This window comes from Pogoniulus pusillus, chromosome 9 (genome assembly GCF_015220805.1).
Source record: "Pogoniulus pusillus isolate bPogPus1 chromosome 9, bPogPus1.pri, whole genome shotgun sequence".
Classification (NCBI taxonomy): Eukaryota; Metazoa; Chordata; class Aves; order Piciformes; family Lybiidae; genus Pogoniulus; species Pogoniulus pusillus.
In genome coordinates, this window is record NC_087272.1 from 20,417,629 (window position 1) to 20,436,331 (window position 18,703).

The window sequence follows — 18,703 nt, forward strand, 5'->3', positions numbered from 1 at the left end:
TAGATGACTGGATAGGGCTGGGTGCTAGGTTGGACTGGATGATCTTGGAGGTCTCTTCCAACCTGGTTGATTCTATGATTCTGTTTTCACAGAAAATGAGTAAATACTGGTAAAGAATGCTGCACTATTCAATCTTCAATACAGATTTCCTCTGAAGTACATTCATAGTCCTCTATAACCTAACCCAATGCAAAAAAATTTACTGTACAGATGTTCTCCTCTTCAAGCAAGGTTACCAGTACTCCACTCTGGAAACACAAAAACTTTCCAAATACTCTCATGGTGTCATACAATAAAAGGCAAAAAACTTGGGATGAATCCTTTCAAAACAGTTCTTGGCTTCCTTAGTTACAGAGAGATGCAGCTGTGTGGATTGTGCAGTTGGGCAGACATGTTCTGCTCACAACCGTAAAGAAACACCAGTCTACAGTTGATGTGGAGCTTAGTTAGCCAGTGGCAGGGATGCTTGATTTTGAAAAGCCTTAAGCCTCCAAACAGACAGAAGAATATCAAATGCTGACAACAGTGAATTGTTACAGAGACCTAATATTTGATTCATCTTTTGAAACAGAGAAGTCTAGATTTCACTAATATTGGAAAAACATATTTTAACTATCTTCAAAAGACTCATGTGGGAGGCTAATACGAGGATGCTCAAACTTGCCAAACAGTTTAGAAGGCAATATATTTTACAGTCAATATAAGAACACAGTGCACCAGAGTAAAAGTTAGTGTTAGTATTACCAGTGCAAACTTACCCTTCACTACAGAAAGTTTTTAAGGTCTGTTATCTGAATTTTGTTCTATCTTGTTTACCTTTGATAACTCCATTAATATGGTAGGATGACAGCAACACTGTGGTATGATCAAACCGGTTATCTTGATCAAATGATTCTATTAATTCATAACAATACTATGCCATAGTTGTGCATCTTGAATTTGGAAATACAAGAATTGCTTAAATTATGATCATTTCAGAAAGAAAAAGCAAAAGCCACTACTAATTTAAATATAAATGGTTCTCCTTAAGCAACAAGTAAATATAAAATATATTTCTTACACAGTCCTTTTAATGAACACAAATGGACAGGACACCATTTGCAAATACAAATGAGTTACTCTAAAGAATGTTGCTTCATGGAATACTATAGAAATGAAAATGAAAGCTTATGAAAAGCTTCCAGGTAGAGATACAATACACAATTACAGTTGTGTGAAACTTTGTCTTTTTATGTAGTCTTTACAGACAGTTGGCCAAAGTGATTATAAATCACAAAATGACTATTTTTTGTCCAAGGATTAATACTATTATTGGGAATCAGGTCAATGATAGAATTATTGCTCTGTATTGAGGAGTTTCCACATACATCATTTGGAGTAACAAAGCTCTGGTATGTAAGATTTACAATGTCCTCAATAGGGCAGTATAAATGTAATGCCATTAGCCAATTACATATTTTTAGAAGAATGATCTTAATTTTAGACAAACTGTGCAACCATCTTCAGCAACACTGTTAGCACAAAGCACTATAACAAAATGTGAATGAAGACGATTTCTCTAACTTCACATCTACTAAAGAACCTCAACTCCCAAACAACAAAAGATTCAACAGTTATGTACACATGGGCTAGAACTTCCCAGCACTGTGACACTTTTGACTGCTGAAGTAGCCTAACGAGGCAACTTGAAAAACCTTAATAAATGCACCACCATCTCTGTGACTTGTTTTAGTAACCTGAGAGCTGCAGCTACTTAGCAACTGGACTGCAGTAACACTAAGATTAGGTTAAAAACTCTTCCGTCTCAGGTACTACACACAAAAAAGTAAACGCATCCTCATATATAACTCAAAATGGTTACTTCCCACATACAAGTTGAGGCAGTTGATAAAATAAATGAAGAACATAACTACCCCTCCTGCCTCCATCTTTAGGATTAAAATCTTCTATTTAAGAGCCCATCCTTTGAGAGTCCATCCTCAATTTCTGTATGTGAAAAAGATGTGAGAAGATGGCATCTAACATGTCCCCAGCTTCTGCCTGTTGCACATTGAAGTGCAGTTCTCACCAAGGCCTATTCCATTATTTTAAACAAATTCCTCGGAATGATCAGTATCTTTCAAGAGAACTAAAGAGTCACTTATGGCTTTGCCTGTACAAAGTACTGAGAAGATCTTGGCTGGTATTATCATATTAGCAACAACCTTTACAGACAAATACGGTATTTTTTTAGGAGAGCTATGTTTGGGGGGATTGGATTTTTTTTGTTGTGTTTTTTTGTTTGTTTTGGAGTTTTTGGTGGTTTTGTTTTGGTTTTTGAGACGATTTTTTTTTTTTTAGAGAAACTCATATCTTGGTTTATTAGGTTTTGTAAAGCTTCCTTTCTGAATGACTATGTTGTTTCTCACTGTGACCTAAAACTCTTAAAGAAACTGAGCCTATGAGCCAGAAGTCAGGGTCATTATCTTTCACATTAATCAGTCTTGTCAGTTAAGTCTTAAGTTAAGCCTTTAAATACTTCTTTTCACACTAGAATTTCATCTCACCCTTACATCTGCAGGGTATTTAAAGCCCACCAAAAACCCATGTTGCTCTCTGATCAGAGAATTAAATTACAAATACAGGTCTTGTATACCTTGATTCTGAATTTAACTCTGCAAGACAGTTATGCCTACACATGTTAAAATGCAGTTGTCCTGCTCCTTAACAGGAGGCAACTACAATTTCCAAAACAACTGTGATGGTTTGGGTGTTCCCTGCCCCCACCACTTAGGAAATCACCTAGACTAGACTCAGCTAGCTCTGGAAATTGAATGAAGCTTATATTTACAGCTAGCACAATACACAAGCAGTATATACAGTTATATACAGAAACATACAACGTGAAAGGTAATACAGAAACACAACACCTCTCCCACAAACCTGAGTCCTCAGGAGGGGTTCCCAAATGCCCATTCACCTTCTTCCCCACCCTTACCCCATTCCCAAAGAAGAATGGAGGTTCAGCCAGGGGGGTTAAGAAGCAAAGTGGATTAATCAGCAAAATGGCAGACAGGCTAGAGAGAAATATGCAGCTCAGAGCTCCCAAGCAGGAGTAGTGCCTTATCTGTGTTTTGATTCTTGTTCTTATACATCTCAGCAAGACTATGAGGGAAGTAGATATCACCATCATTTTCCTTTCACAGCCTATAATCTAGCCCTTCTTACCAAAACATTCTAGCTAGCTTCAAACTAGCACAACAACAAATTGCAATCAAACAAGTAAAATGTATCACTTACATAGAACTGTAAGATGTTATTAAAGCTTCTCCATCATGTTATATTTAAGGATAATTGATCAATGCATCTTACAAGCAAGATACATTTCTCATGTGTTCTTGTGCAGATAGATTAACTCAAAATACTTGTTTTACAACAGTATCTTTTGAAATAATGAAATCCTCAATGCTTTAAATGGAGAGCCTTGCCAATTATTAGGACTATCAATAAATACTCCAACTGAAGTATCAATCAATAGGATATAAGCATTCTGCACAAGAAATCAAAGTGTATTCCCACACTGAACTCTTCTTAAACAGTATAAAAATACATAAACCAGCATATGCATAAATTTCATCAGAAGAATCAGTATGCAGTACTTCCTCAAAGCAGTCACTCTTAAAACCCCTGGGGAGACCTACTTGTCACAGAATAAATTATCTGGCTAATATCTGACATTACAGTATATGTTAGTGGGCACCCAGGAGACAGGCATTAGAGAACACTTAGCTTCTTCAGCCTTGACGGGTAGTCCTTACACAAATGACTGCCAATTACAAAATAAAACTGATGTACATTTTTTGGAGTTTTCTAGCAACAGCATTTCATAGTAAAACAGAACACTGAACAGATTTTTTCAAACAGACAAGTTTTTAAGACATTCAGAGCAAACACAAGTATCTGAATAGTAAACTGAGTGCTTCCCAAACATTAAAATCATGCTGCTTCATAGAAACTATTGGGGAAACAAATTCTCCCACAACTTTTAAACAGTAGGTTTTCTTTGCTAGTTACTTAACACAAATAGCCAAGTCTGCATTCCACATGCACCACACATAGAAAGCTAGAAAATGCATATATCCTAAGTATACTACACCTCTTAGAAAAACAGAAGATGTTCCTTGGAGATATTTACTGCATTTTGCTATAGCAAACCACAGTCACCATGAAGTTGTAGCGTAAGAAGCCTGTTGACTCTGAAGCTGAAAACTAAATCAATGCTTTATATCTAACCAAAGCAAGCCACTAAGCAATATAGCAAACCTAACAGAATATTATTTTGCATGCTTAGAATTTAGGTTTCCTTTTTAAGTAAGACAGATTAGTTAGGATATCGAAAGAGCAAGGAAAACGTTTTTCATTGTAAGAAATGTGAAGGGCTGAACTGGCAACAAACTTTAAGCGCAAAAGCGAAGAACTCTGGAGGACGAGGGCCACCTTACAGTAGCAGGTTTCGTAACTGACGAAATTCGGGTCAGACGGGGTCTGGTGCTAATGTACTCCGTGCCAGACACTCCGGATGCACCATTTATACGACTTATCGCCTAATTTAGCAGTTCTTTCTGTGACCGTCACTGATACAACAGCCTCTACAAAGCCGTCCCCCACTCCCACCTCCAGCTGTGCCCGCAGCCTCTTCTCCCCCAGCCTGCCTTCTCGGCCCTTCTGACAGCGTCAAGGTGAGACGAGGCAGTCCCTCCCGGTGCACACTTCTACAAGGCAGGGGGCTGACCCATGCGGCACTCATTCAGTATCTACAGGGCGAGCCTCCTCTCATTCTACTACCCCATGCCAGCCTCGCCCCCTGCTTTGGCGGGGAGCAGGAAACAACCGCCGCAGCGCGCCCCCACCGCCGCCCTCCCCGTAGCCTGTGCTTCCACCTCTGTTCTAGGACGGGAAGCGAAAAGGAGAAAGAGCAAACACAACTCCCCCGGTACCCACTACCGACACCGTTTAACGGCTGGCGACCCACAGAACGAGAAGAACATACCGCGGCCCGGCCCGCTGGGCTCCAGAGGTGCCAGCTTGGGCGCCCAACACGGACCAGGGCACAGCGGGAAGCCCTGACCGCTCAGAGGCGGCAGCGCACGGGGAGCTGGCCGGTGGGACCTCCCTACTCCTATCGAGGGGCTGCCGGGAGTTGACAGAAAAAAAATTAATTTCGAGGAGAAGGGATGAAGTTGAGGCAGTACCTCAGCCCTGGCTGCCCAAGGGATACACTCAGCCAACAAAACCAGCCGCGGCGCTGCCGGGGGAGCGGACCGGGCGCGGCTGCCGGCCGGCAGGGTGGAAAGGTTGAACTTACGTCTCGAAATTTGTTCCACTGCCCGACCTCCTTGTCATACTGGGAGATGGTCGTGAGCCATTGTTTATCGTCCAGAAAATTGCCGCTGTCCGGTCTGCCCCCAGTCGCCGTCAGCGCCGGGTTGCACCAGGCTGCTGCACACACGCAAACGAAGGCTGCTACCTTGAGCATCTAGGCGAGAAGAGACACGGAGGGGGGTTACCCACACCAGAGCCGAATCCCAGCCAGAACAGCCCGCGGGGGGCCAGGACAACGGCGCACAGCAGGCTCCCTCGCCCACCTGAATGGGGCAAGGAGCGTGGAAGAGGGAGAAGGAGGGGAGGAAGTTGCCCAGCTCGTCACCTTGCTGCGAGTCCCGCAGCCGCTCCGCTCCGCTCGCCGCGGCCCGCCACCTCCCCGCACGCGCGGCTGCCCGCCCGCCCAGCTCGCCGCGCCGCACGCGCCGCCCGCCCCTCGCTCCGCCCCCAGCCCCGCCCTGCGACGTGGCGCCGGGGCCAGCGGCTCGGAGTGAGCGGGGCTGTCTCCAGCGGAGCTCCCTTCATGCCCAGGTGAGTGTGGCAGCGAGCGCTGAAGCACCGCGTCCTGAAGCGAGCACGGCAGGACGGTGCTGAAGCTGGGCCTCTGCCGCCCGGGCTACCCCGTGGCCCACCGCCGAAAGCAGCTGCGGGGCGAGTCGCACGCGCTACCTTCGCCGCGCTCTTCACGGCCCTGCAGGAGCCGTGCAGTGCCACCGGCACCTCCAGGTGAGGGTGAAAACCGCAGGACCTCTACTGCAGCTCTGTTGGCATCGTGCGCCAAGATAAGTCTGTGAGAATCCCTGCGTGAATAGTCTTTCACCGAGGTAAAGTTGCCCGTACTTCTGAGAGAGCAGCCGTGAGCTGTCACGTCGCCTCCGAGTGCCGCTTGAGGTGCAAACTGGCAGTGCAGTGCCGCTCAGTGCCCCTTCTGTAAGAGGCATGCACTCCTTAGGGCTTTTTAACAGCAGCAATACGCTAAGTGAAAGCTTTTGATGACATCCGGTTTACTTCCCGAATTAGTTAAATTTGATTTAGAAAGGTACATAAAGAGTCCAATTACCTTTCCAGCATAGATGAACTTCATATTTAATTTCGAGTTCCATCTGCCATCCTGTTGACCTAATTAACCTAATTTTGTAGTGTTAGCTTTATTCCCTAGACTTCGTAACACTGTTTTTCAGGTTGATAGTGGCTGCATGTCACAAGGTTTGTGTAGCAGGAGGAGGACAAGGACTGCAGGAGTGGCTTCTGTGGGAAAGGGTTTGGGGCTGCCCCATTTTTGGGATAGCTGGTTCCTGCCAAAAGCAGTGAGCCAGAACGAGCTATGAAAGTGTAGCTACGAAAGGGCACAAATGCTGTGTGGAAAGAGGAGTGTGGAGGGAATGTAACGAGGAGCAACACCAAGGTCAGAGAGAGGGGAGGAGAAAGGGGCAATGCACTGCAGCCCCTGGAAGACCCACGCTAGAGCAAATGGATAAACCCAAAGGAACTGCAGCAAGTCTGTATGATACACACTCTCCCTTACGGCTGCAACGCATGAGACAAGCCCTGCCTCAGCAGAGCAAAAGCATGAGAACCAAGTAGTGAAGAGAAACCGTACATGTTGACAGTATCATCCCACCACCACCAACAAATACCCCTTGTGCTGGTCTGGGAGGAGGCTGTAGTGAAGCAGGGTCTGGGAAAGAGGAGAGAAAACTTGTTGTTTTAAGATGTGTCTTCTTCTTCCCCACTACCCAGATTAGCAATTACAGTTTTATTTTATTTGGCAATAAATTAATCTCCTCTACTTCAAGGTCGTTGTGTTGTTTTTTTTCCCGCAACACTAATCAGAAAGCAATATCCCTATTTTCATCTTAACCAATGAACTCTAATTCCTGTTCTCCCTACCCTGCTGCTGGGCGTTGATGTGAGCAGCTGGCTAAACATCTGGCTGTCACCCAAGACCAACCCAAAACAGTGTGGTAAGTGCATTAAGAGAACACTCCTAGTGCAATACCTGAACATAATTTCTATGGTAAGAACTGAGAGTTACTGTCAGGCCTTAAACTAGAGCCAAGTGTGTCAAGAAATTCTCTGGTCTGATAAGCAGAAAAATGCCAGTTCACCCTAAAATAGAACTAAATATGAGATTGTGACTTATTTGCAAGTTTTGAGTTTGGTCATAAGCTGTAACTACAGACAGATAGTAAAGTATGAATTAAATCTTCTAACCTTATAATACATGCCATTTTGTTCCTAAGCCTGTATCACTAAAATCAATGAGAATCTTGTCACCAGTCTGATAGATATAGAGGATGATTGCCAGATTAGGATTTATGTGCCCAACTCTGAAAATGCTACCTATCCAGAATGATAATGTATCCTGTAATAAATGAGTCATAAAATTCAAAGTAAAGGGATAGAGAGGCTGCACAGAGGCTAAATATGAATCAATAGAAGAGTCATTCTCAGGGTGGGTTATAGAAACAGTCCCTTATACAATAATTTTGTGACATCCAATTTGGCAGTCTTAATGTTAACTTCTACAAATTGCTTTCCCCTTTGGCAAAAGAAATTTCTCTGTAAAGCTAATGATTTTTTACTTTTTTTAAATCACTTAAAAATCCCCAAGACGTCCCAATCCCCAAATTCATAGTTTCACTCACCTAGCTGTCATAGAATCATAGAATCAATCAGGTTGGAAGAGACCTCCAAGATCATCCAGGTAATCTATTTTGGTTTTACTTCATCGATGTTTCTCATTTGATCCAGACAATATTATTCAATACTTTTAACATCTGGTGCATCTTCCCATGCTTAGAGAAGAAGACTAAAAGTGTCTGGGATTTGCATTCAGTACAATTCTTTAGCAAAGGAAGCGCTGGTATGTTTTGTGTTTTACAAAAGTTTCATTGCAATTTGTCAAAAAAAGTGGTCTTCCACACCTACGACTGCAGTTTCTACTGACAACACATACTAAATGATCAATTATACATAATTTTGCCTGAACCAAGCTATTTGAAGCCTTTAATAACTCTAAATGTACCCCTTATAATTTTAAGCACTCTGATCTCCACATAATTGGTTTAAGAGCCTCATTCTGATCAAGGATTTTACAGAAGTTGGTAATTCCATTTCATCAAGAACACATAAAATGATACTCGATTGAAATGGCATTTTGAAGATAACAATACTAAGATTTTTTTTTTTCCCCTGAATAATGTCAATGTTCTTCAAAGATTAAATTTACATATCTTGAGAATGGTTCTTCCTTTATTTTGAATATACATACACTTCTCGTGGAAAGTATGATGAACATACCACTTTGCCCCACAATAGCATCTCTAAGATGTAACTGAATCCAGTACTATGGTAGTGATAAATGAATAATACTAATGGTAATGGCTCTTTTCATCGTCTGGTTAAGCAATATTGCTGGTACTGATAAAAAGTTGTCTCCTCAATTTCAAAATAAACATTTTCCAAGTTTTCAGTAGGAGAGATTTTTTTTTTCAAATACTGACACACACTAGTTTAAAATCATAACTTTAGAGGTTAATTTACCTCTGACTAGCTGATGGAGCATGCAGAGAGATAGCAAAGATTACAAGATCATTGCCAACAATACAGATGTTTCATAAGGAGTATACATAGGAGCAAATATAATATATATGGACTAAATGCGTATTTTGTATGCATATCTATATGTTGTATGAAAAGGTGCTGGAATTATGTAATGGAGCACCCAAGAGATATCTTAGAGGAAAAGTTTTTGTGTATAGGTTAATGATGAAACGGAAGGAACATGCTGAGAAATTACTAGAAGATACAAAGAAATTTACACCCTGAGTGTTTTACCCATTTCCTGCAAATGAGTAATGAGTTCATTTAAGGCACTAAAGCATGGAATTAAGTTTATTCAAATGTAAACTTAACCCTTGCAGTTGGACCACTGAGCTATCCCATTGCCCACAAGCAAAAAGAGCTATACACTGTTACTCCTGGCACATGTGGATCTCAATTTATTTTTAGACCACAGAGTTGCCATCAGTGGAGGCTCTGGCAGTGATGAAAACTCCATAGTAATCAATGTCAGTCTAACTGAAGATATTTCCATCACCTGATTGTTGTTGTTGTTGTTGCAGCAATGTAAGCTTGTAACTCAACATGAATAACAGACTACTATGCTCTTCTGTTTGGTAGTTTTTTCTATATTGTACCTCATTTCTCCCTCTGATATATTTATTAACATATTTTACTGTATTTGTTCTCTAGAGTTTCTCAAGAACAAATGCTAACAATTCTGAGTTCTTTTTGAACAATTTTGCAAACATCTAGGGGCAGAATTCGTAAGATAATTAAAACTATTGTTTTTACAAAAAATACAAAATGAAGTTGTTAGAGTTGTAACAGTCTTATCTAATTCCTTTTCTCATGTCATTGCTGAGCTAACCACCTATATACTGACATTTGATACATAGGTTTTAAATTATTATTTCTTCTGTTCTACCTCCACAACAGGCACTTCCCTCAATCTTACCCTCTTTATGCAAATTATATATACTCAATTCATAATGATTTCTCATCAATCTGGATATCTTGCTAGCTGCATCTCAGCTTCCCCTTGGTTTTGGTACTTGTGTTTTGAATTGCTTTGAAATATTAATCTCTCAATCCTCCCTGATTTTCATCTTCTACTTTAGACTGCTGTAGACTTCAAGATTTAATATATTTGGTCTTCTCTGAATTTCCCTATTCTTCTGCTATTATTGCAATTTAATCCTTAATGTAACTGTGAGGTAAGTGCTCCAAGGCATTCATAGTTCTCTTGTTCTTCATGAGTATGATTCGATTGATAAACATCTGTGGATCTCTGCTGGCGCAATTACTGTCAAAAAGCCAGACGCGACAAACATCCAGAGACCATGAGAACTCAGATGATCAGCACTAACCATGCCATCTATCTATGTTTATTGACATAAGGCATTGATGAATGTGCTTGTCCAAGATCAGAGGCAGCAAACTGTTTCAAGAAAAGGTCTGAGCAAAGTCCTCACAAGATTAGAACTGAAAAAGATACTTACTGGTGTGACATCTCTGCTTGACACCATCTAATCTTTCTGCCATTCTGTATAGCCTCAAACACCACAGCAGATGCAACAGATAAATCCTGGAAATCAAGTCTTCAAAAATAGGGGAATTTCATGGGGTTTGAGTTCTTCTTCACCTAAAAGTTTTAAACACAAAAGTATCTGAAATGTTGCTATAATACAGGCTGCAATAGACTCAGCCATCACTGTATTCCCCAATTCCTGTCTTTTACTTACCATTCACAGCATGCTTTGAAAATTATTTTTTTTTGTTTTAGTGAACTTCACCATTAGGAGTGTACATATTACAAGCTATATGATGTTTTTGGTCAGTTGTGTGATTTTGACCTTCAGCCCCCAAGGGGATAAAAGCTATTTAATTCAAAATTTTCTGTAAGTATCCTAGAAGTTTAAGAGGTCAGTACTTCTCCAGCTCGTACCCTCCCCCATTCCTGCTTTCTGAAGTATATGACACAATTTTCATCCTAAGACAAAAATGAAAAATAAAGGTAAACAAAGCAAATTAGGTACTTCTGCTACTTCTGCCTGCTGAAGTTTCCTGCTATCTCAAATTTATTGTTCAGAAATGCAGAGGTACCATTTGAGTTGTGCTCAACTAAAGATACTGTGGATGGTACTATGATGTGAAAAGCACATTGTTGCTGGGTGACCATATTTCATTATGGATTTTCAAGCATGAAATATAAGAATAATTTTGTAATGCCACTTGTATAATTTATCTGTGCAAGTGTTTCTAGTACAGATAAAGCTAGAGGATGAAGTACGTAATGAAATTGTTTTTTACAAATCCCAAACCAGATAGTTACTGTACAGGTTAGAGCTTCATTCTTTTGAACAAGAATGAAAGGAACATTAAAAAAAAAAAAAAAGGAAAGCTACATATCTTCAGAAAACAATTTTTTCTATTATTTTCTCTCTGAAGCAAGCTTTCCTGTTTCTCCTTACCATAGAGATTATCAGCATTTCTTAAGAAATATCAGTTCATCATACAGTTTGAAAAAACCCATGAATTATTCTAATCATTGAGGTTGATTAAACAGGTAGGGGTCCTTTTTGATTCTTCATTTACCACTTTTTCCTCCTTCATGATCGTTCTGCACAGCTGGAGATTGTCAGCCCTGCTGCAGCCTTCTTATCTTAGAAAAGTTCTTTTTGCATGCTAATTAATTTCCTTTCTCATATTTATTCTCTCTGACCACAAGCTATTGTTTATGTTTTTATTTTGAAGAGATTGGGATCTTAAAATTCTTTAATGTCTCTATTAACAGTAGTTCTAGCCTATACATAATGTGGCAAGCAAGACATTTAATGACATCTAATATGAAGACATTTTTTAATTTCTGACATTAAGACTTTTTCATTTTATTCAACATTCTGCATGACCCTTCTAGCTTTGTTTTGTGCAAAAACTGGGTTTAGTATTCTGTGCTTTACAAAAATATTAGTATAAATTGCAAAGTTTGCTCAAATAATTAAACTATTGTTGAACCAAATGTATCAAATTCAGAAATACTCTCTTTTACAAGAGTTAACATTTTAGGCTTTTAAAAAGAATCTTTGCTCACAAGCCACAGCTATTCTCTGACTCTGTTTCTATACCTGTGTGAGACATTTCATAATTATATAGGTTTACTTTAGTGGCATGTTTTTCTTCTTCAAAACCACATCTCCATTCAGAGCCAAGTCCATTTCTAATCAGACAGGTAATGTGACAAGAGTGCACATTTGTACTCACTGCATTAATTTGTTTTGGGCCTGTAGACACTATTACACATGCTTTATGCCCTACCATGTTATCAAATCGTTTAGAAGCAAGAGAAAGCTACACAATTATGTACAATTTCTTGACAAATAACTTTAATATGCAGTCTAGGTCTTTGAAACTCTCCTTTTTTTAATATAAAATTGCTATTACTGTAATCATTAAACCTCCAGATAATTTAAAAGTAAATTAAATTCATCCTAAATCTTGCAAAAAGCAAGGTAGAATTTTTAGCACGTAACTCAGAAGAGACTGTGCATTTCTATCCAACTCTGAATAGGGAAAACATGAAACTTGCTGCAGGACAAAACATTTTAATGTTACATTGCTTCACAGGCCCTATTTACAAAAAAGTTTATTTATTAAAACCACCTTTTCTTTTCTCATCTTCCTGTCAGTCATTGTCTTTCAAAATCTCTTCCTTCCAATTAATTTCATTTTCTGTGATTTTCAGAACACAAACACTGAGTTTCACCTTCACATATTCCTTTCCATCTCACTTTTCCAGACGACTACTTTGACTGTTTGTTTGGGGTTTTTTCCCACTTATTACCTAATCACATATCTGGTCTATTTCAGAAGAAGAAAACTGATGCGGAACAAGAACACAACACAAACAGCATTGCTGTAGTGTACAGTTGGCCTTTCAGATCACTAGGGCTGGTGAAGCTATTTGGAGTAGATTTGTACAGATTTATGTTTTGCTGCAATGTCCAGCCAAATCACCCTATACCCAGCTGCTCATTTTGCATTGGCAGCAGCGCTTCACAATCAGCAGCCCATCCTAATCAGAACACCTAGGAATTAAATGTTTTGCTATATGATCATTCATGTTATTATTTCAATGTTTTGAGCGCCTTTGATACCTCAACAGTCAGAAACAAATTCCCAAAGAGAAAGAAATAAAAAGTATAGAATATATACTTAAGGAACTGGGGAAAGGAATTCCATTTCCATGGTACTCCAGTTATCACATAATCCCATTTCACAATTAAAATGGGTTTCTGCAAAACAGGTTTTTTTCTTGTGGGCTGCTAATTGTGTTTATAGAGTGGAAAGTTTCATATAGCTTTATTCATCCAAATTGAAAGATGTCATTTTGTCAAAAAGTAGCTGAACAGTAAGTTTCCAGATTGTTCAGAATTACTTGGCTGCAGCTTGTAGTTGCTGTCTTTTGAAGACTAACTTCTTCAAAGTCACAGCCTCTGCGGGAAAGATGTGTGTCTAAACCTTAAAGGAGATCATGAGGCATTGTAGATTGTGTAGTTCTGAAACAGAGACTGGCCAGAGATCACGAAATTTCTAACCATCTGGCTTATTAGGTAGACCATAAGACAAAATAGGAACATGAGGTATTTAGACAATAAAAAAGTAATTTAGAGATACCAGTAGATGCAATTTAACAGACTCAAAATCTGAATGTTTAGATTAGTGTTTCAACTCAGCACAACCAAAACACTGAAATTAGAAGAAAAAAGCATTGTAAAATTTGGATCCTACAGAAAGTTTTAGGACTTGGACTTCTTATCCAGATTTGGCAGGGGTAATACAATGAAAGGGCTGACATTTTATAATCATAGTGAGGAATATGGAAAGCAGTTTATAAATCTGTTGGAAATTTGCATGCGCTATGCATAATTTTTCTTTAGGATGATATAGCTCAAAGGGCACAAGATACTATAAGGGAGATTTACTTAAAATCCATTCACAATTCTAAACTGCTCAGAGATGGCAGTATTTCCACACTCCCAGCAAACAATTTATTCCTAACATCATCAAGATAAACACCAAGGATCAAAGATTTCCAAGCTCCAGCATGCATCTCAAGGAGGCTACTTTTGTTTCAGAGAAACAAAGATTATGCTTATACCCAGCATAATCTCTCCAAAGACCAAAAATGAGTTACCAGTGAAATATAAGAGAGTAAGAAGACTGGGCCCTCCCTGACTGTATTTCACTTCTTTGCACAAGCACTGCTCTGGACTCTATACAGATATATAGTTTTCTCATGCTACTGTTTCAAACTTTCAATAGCAAAAGCTAAAGTGAAGAACATAGGAGCTGATAATTGCCAGCATCTTTGAGAATCTAAACCCCAAACAATCAACACTTTTGAAGGAGGGATTACACTGCATTCATTAAAGTATACAGATCCAGGCAAATTCTAAGAAATCAGTGTCTATTTTTCCAGGATACTACATAACATCCAGCATCATGTTTATCAGGACTCTAAGAAAGAATCAACTCCTCTTTCTCAGAGATTCAGAGTTACAGATTAGAAACAGTTTTACCTGTGTGATAGAAGACCTCCTTTTAATCAAGGATGAGGAGCATCCCCATTTTTCATTGCTCTAACATTTTACATTGCTGACTATATATGAGTGTCAAAGCTGCAGCGATACAATCCTTTCTTTTTGAGAGACACACACAATAAACAATTACATATTTATCAAAAGTACTCCTGGAAGACAGGGAATCATGGAACAAGAGAAGTAACCAGTAACAGAACAAGGGGACACAGTCTCAAGTTGTGCCAGGGGAAGTATAGGCTGGATGTTAGGAGGAAGTTCTTCCCAGAGAGAGTGATTTGCCATTGGAATGGGCTGCCCAGGGAGGTGGTGGAGGCACCATCCCTGGAGGTGTTCAAGAAAAGCCTGGCTGAGGCACTTAGTGCCATGGTCTAGTTGACTGGCTAGGGCTGGGTGATAGGTTGGACTGGATGATCTTGGAGGTCTCTTCCAACCTGCTTGATTCTATGATTCTAAGTTTGATAACCAGCAAGGAGTGAATGACATGGAAATTTCTGATCTTAGACACCTGCAACTGAGCAGCATGAAAATTACTTCCACCATGTTTGAACAGACATTAGTTCTCAGACTAAAACCGAAGCCACAGGTTTAGTGTCACAGAACTCGTGCACATGACATTATCACCTTAATGCTTCCTCTCAGAAATTGTTCTGAAAATGGTGCACGGAGTTAGAACTACAGAAGCAAATTATCTTCCATGCAGAACATTAAATTAATAGGTTGGCCTGATCAATACATACCAGGTCATTTTATGCATGCTAGAAGTTTGCACTAATCACTAAAGCCTTAGAATTATGTTTGAACCTGTTTGTCCCTGAACCTAGGCCGTAGATACTGGGAATATAAAAAGCCAGTTATAGACTGCTCAGGTTATAGCAAAGTGATCTGAAAAGTAAATACTGAAACCGATGAGGTCTGATTTATAACATTGTGCCATGTTTTACAGTGCCACCACCCTTTTTTTTTTTTAAATTTTAAAATGTTTTTAATTGTTTTTAATTCCTTCACTTTCCTGACCCTATTTATTTGTATCCACTTACAACCTGCTTTCTGTAGCTGGAAATGAAATCATTTATACAGTGACAATGTAGTCGCAGGGAATCAAACGCATACTTGGGCTACAGGTCTGACAAAAGCTAACAGTTAACAACTTACACACACTGAACAGTTGGAAAGCATTTATCTTGTGTTCAAGTCAAAGACTGTTAAATTATAAACTTCTTCAAAAGCATATGGATAGCAAATACCTAAGTATTAATTAATGTAAAATTAATTATTACAAACCAACAATGAAGGTTAAGAACATGACAGTCTTGAGAGTGTATCTTTGAGTTATAAGTGGGAATAAGACTTCAATCTTCATTAACTGGCATGAATCAAGATGTTATTTCACCAAGGCATCTCCTTAAAATAGTCACCAATGACTATTTGTTAATTAGTCCAATATTCACAAATTCAAGGCATGTTACAAGAAGTTAATTACCAACATACTCTTACCTTTTAGCATTTACTTCTAGAAACACAGAAAATTCTTTAAATAGACCCATGTGCATGTTCAAAACTTCTCAGCAAGAAAATGATTTAAGAGCCTGTAGTCCGTGTCTTTTCCTTAATGTGTTTAGGAGAGGAGTGCCCCCTAGTGCTAACTGACAATTACGGTAATTGTTTTGAGCATCAGTCGTCAAGTGTTTCAGACATGCACGTTATCACATTTTTGCACTTACACATTGTTCTAGCAATTATTTTTCCATTCCTTCTTCTAATTTTAAATTTTAGATGTTTATTTCCTTTTAAAATTATTTAGATCAATTGGCTATTAATTCATTACGAGAGTGTTTCTGTTCCTTCCTTACACTGTAGCTAGTTATAGCCATAAAAAATCTTGACCCTGGAAACTTTGCTTGCAGATACTAGAACTCATGCCTTTGCAGTTATCCTAAGCTTTTCGGGCTCCCCAGTATGATTGCACACATGTTTTAAGACTGCTGTTGAGAAGCTATTGTAAGAACATCAGTAAGAGCCACGGACCCTTATGACTGTTAGAGTGACTAGCATTTTCATGTTGATAGAAGTTATTTGTGTAGATCTGTGTTTAGAATCATTTGTATTTCCTCTCAGCAGGTCATTTCCTGCTACAACAGAGCAGCAAGAAGGCAAGTAGTTCTGTTGTATTGCACTAACACTATATTAGACATGGAAATCCCATAGCCTTCCTTACAAATGCATGTTTCTTTAGAAGCCAACAGAAGCTAGAATTAAAGTACTGTGGCATGGGCAGCTTGTCATATTATTTCACAGACAGCAAGAAAATACAACATTTTATCCAAGTGTAAGCTTGTCATGAATAAATCTATCAACATGTGTGTAGTAAACTAGATAATTTGTCAAGGGGAAGGTCATCTTGTGTTAATGGAGAAAATACACGGGTCCTACAACTGGACACTACTACTGATGTTGTTGACAATTCCATGCAAAATGGCTGAACATTTTTCACTGCCTTTTCCTATAGATAATATTTTCTGCAAAACATTTAAGCAAAACCAAGTCAATTGCTCATCATAAATCCACTTTCAGGAAAACAAAAGGAAAATTCAAGCACAAGTCATAATTCTGACATAGCAAAGGAGAAAAGATGAGAAGAAAGCTTCCTGGAGAAAACAGATGAGCCCAGAGATGTAATAAAATGTGCAACAGGGTACTAAGTAATTTTTAGGAAGCAAACAAATGCTGCAGAAATACCCACAAAATCTCTACAGGAAGGGTATTCAAAGCTGCAAAGTCATCCTCCAAAGCCAATAAATACAACAATCATATCGCTATCTTTACCACTTAGAAAACAGCACTAAAGTTCACATACAGTGAAAGGTTAAGCAGAAAGCTCACACTAAACTTCTTTAAAATAGGAAATTTAGCAATGACTACTTTTTATAAGCTTTAATGTTAGTGCTAGAGTGTTCAGTCTTTGTTAAGCATGGGTTTAATAACATGCTGCATACTGCATCAGAGCCTTATTTTAAAATGAGCTTTTGCAGGTCGTTTGCTGTGTGTACCTGAGCTAGCTACAGCAAACACTTATGATAAATACCCAATACTCTGCCAGAGCTGCATCACAATATGGGATGTATGCCTGATGCTCTAAGGCATTCTTTTGAATCTCCCTCAGTCAAGAACACCAAATGAAAGCTCTTTTGCAACTTGTTCTGCCTACCTGTTGAAAGAACAGCTTGCTTTTTCTTATCCACTTAATATTTACTCTTTCCTCTTGAAATTTCCACTTTCTTTTTAAAGCAGTGGCATATTCCAGAATCAAGGAACAGCAGACATGTTCCATGGATACAATATTACTATCAGAGAAATCTCCTAGTGACTCACTAGTACTCCCATAGATACTTTGCACATACTAACAGCATTAGAGAATGACACATCACAGAGTTTTGGTATCTTGGGATGTATTTCCTCATGTTTTCTGCATTGTTTCGAATTGCTTTTCTGTAAGATTGTGTTGTGAAAGGCTAGAGCCTGGGAAGATATAGAAGCCTCTCAATGGCTATTAAGATGCTGAGCAGTTCCAACACTGCTGCAAAGGATCCAGGGACTGTCTACAAATTTCTACTCCACTGCTGTGAGTAGTACAGAACTTTCCCCTAGGGCTCCATCTATTTTATGGCTAAGCTTTTTCCAATTTTCTGATTCTCCTAATTTAATGAATTGCCCATAAGCATCCTTGTGAAGATTTTCCAGCTGAATTAGAACCCAAATTTAACTAGTTTGTATATAGTCTGTGGGCAAGACTTTTTGAAAATAAAATAACTCTGAATGTTATAATTCCTGCCTCATTAATTTCCCTAAGTAATTCAGATTGTTACCCCCATCTGCATAGCTGTCATCCCTATTGTAAACTGCTGTACACTGACACATATCAGTAGGGAGCTGTGTATTTCCTTTATCCTTATCATTTCCATGCTGAGAACTTCAGATGAAGCATGTTCACTATCTGGAAATTCTGCACATAGGCAGCTAATTATATTGTATCTATATCATAATACAACCAAGCTGGTTTTTAGGAATTCAGAAGTACTATCTGACAGGGTGCAAAACTAGTTGACAAGTGTCTGTTTTCATTACCTTCAGGTTTCTTATTTTCAAGGTAATGCAGCTGAAATAGAAGCTATGTATGT

At 39.1% G+C, this 18,703-nt stretch overlaps 1 protein-coding gene across 3 annotated transcripts in view; it reads right to left on the reverse strand.

Annotated features, from left to right (window-relative positions):
* SPOCK3 (SPARC (osteonectin), cwcv and kazal like domains proteoglycan 3) overlaps positions 1 to 18,703 on the reverse strand; it is a 349,520-nt gene that overhangs the window by 143,575 nt on the left and 187,242 nt on the right. The window contains exons 4-5 of one of the 3 annotated variants that reach the window (XM_064148791.1): positions 10,428 to 10,570; positions 5,345 to 5,515 (exon numbers count right to left, since the gene is read on the reverse strand). In XM_064148791.1, the coding sequence (XP_064004861.1) occupies positions 5,345 to 5,515; positions 10,428 to 10,454 (198 nt within the window). In that variant the 5' untranslated portion in view covers positions 10,455 to 10,570. Of the gene's footprint in view, positions 1 to 5,344; positions 5,516 to 5,624; positions 5,770 to 10,427; positions 10,571 to 18,703 lie in introns of those variants that run through there. The other 2 variants (XM_064148793.1, XM_064148794.1) reach the window with 2 other exon arrangements.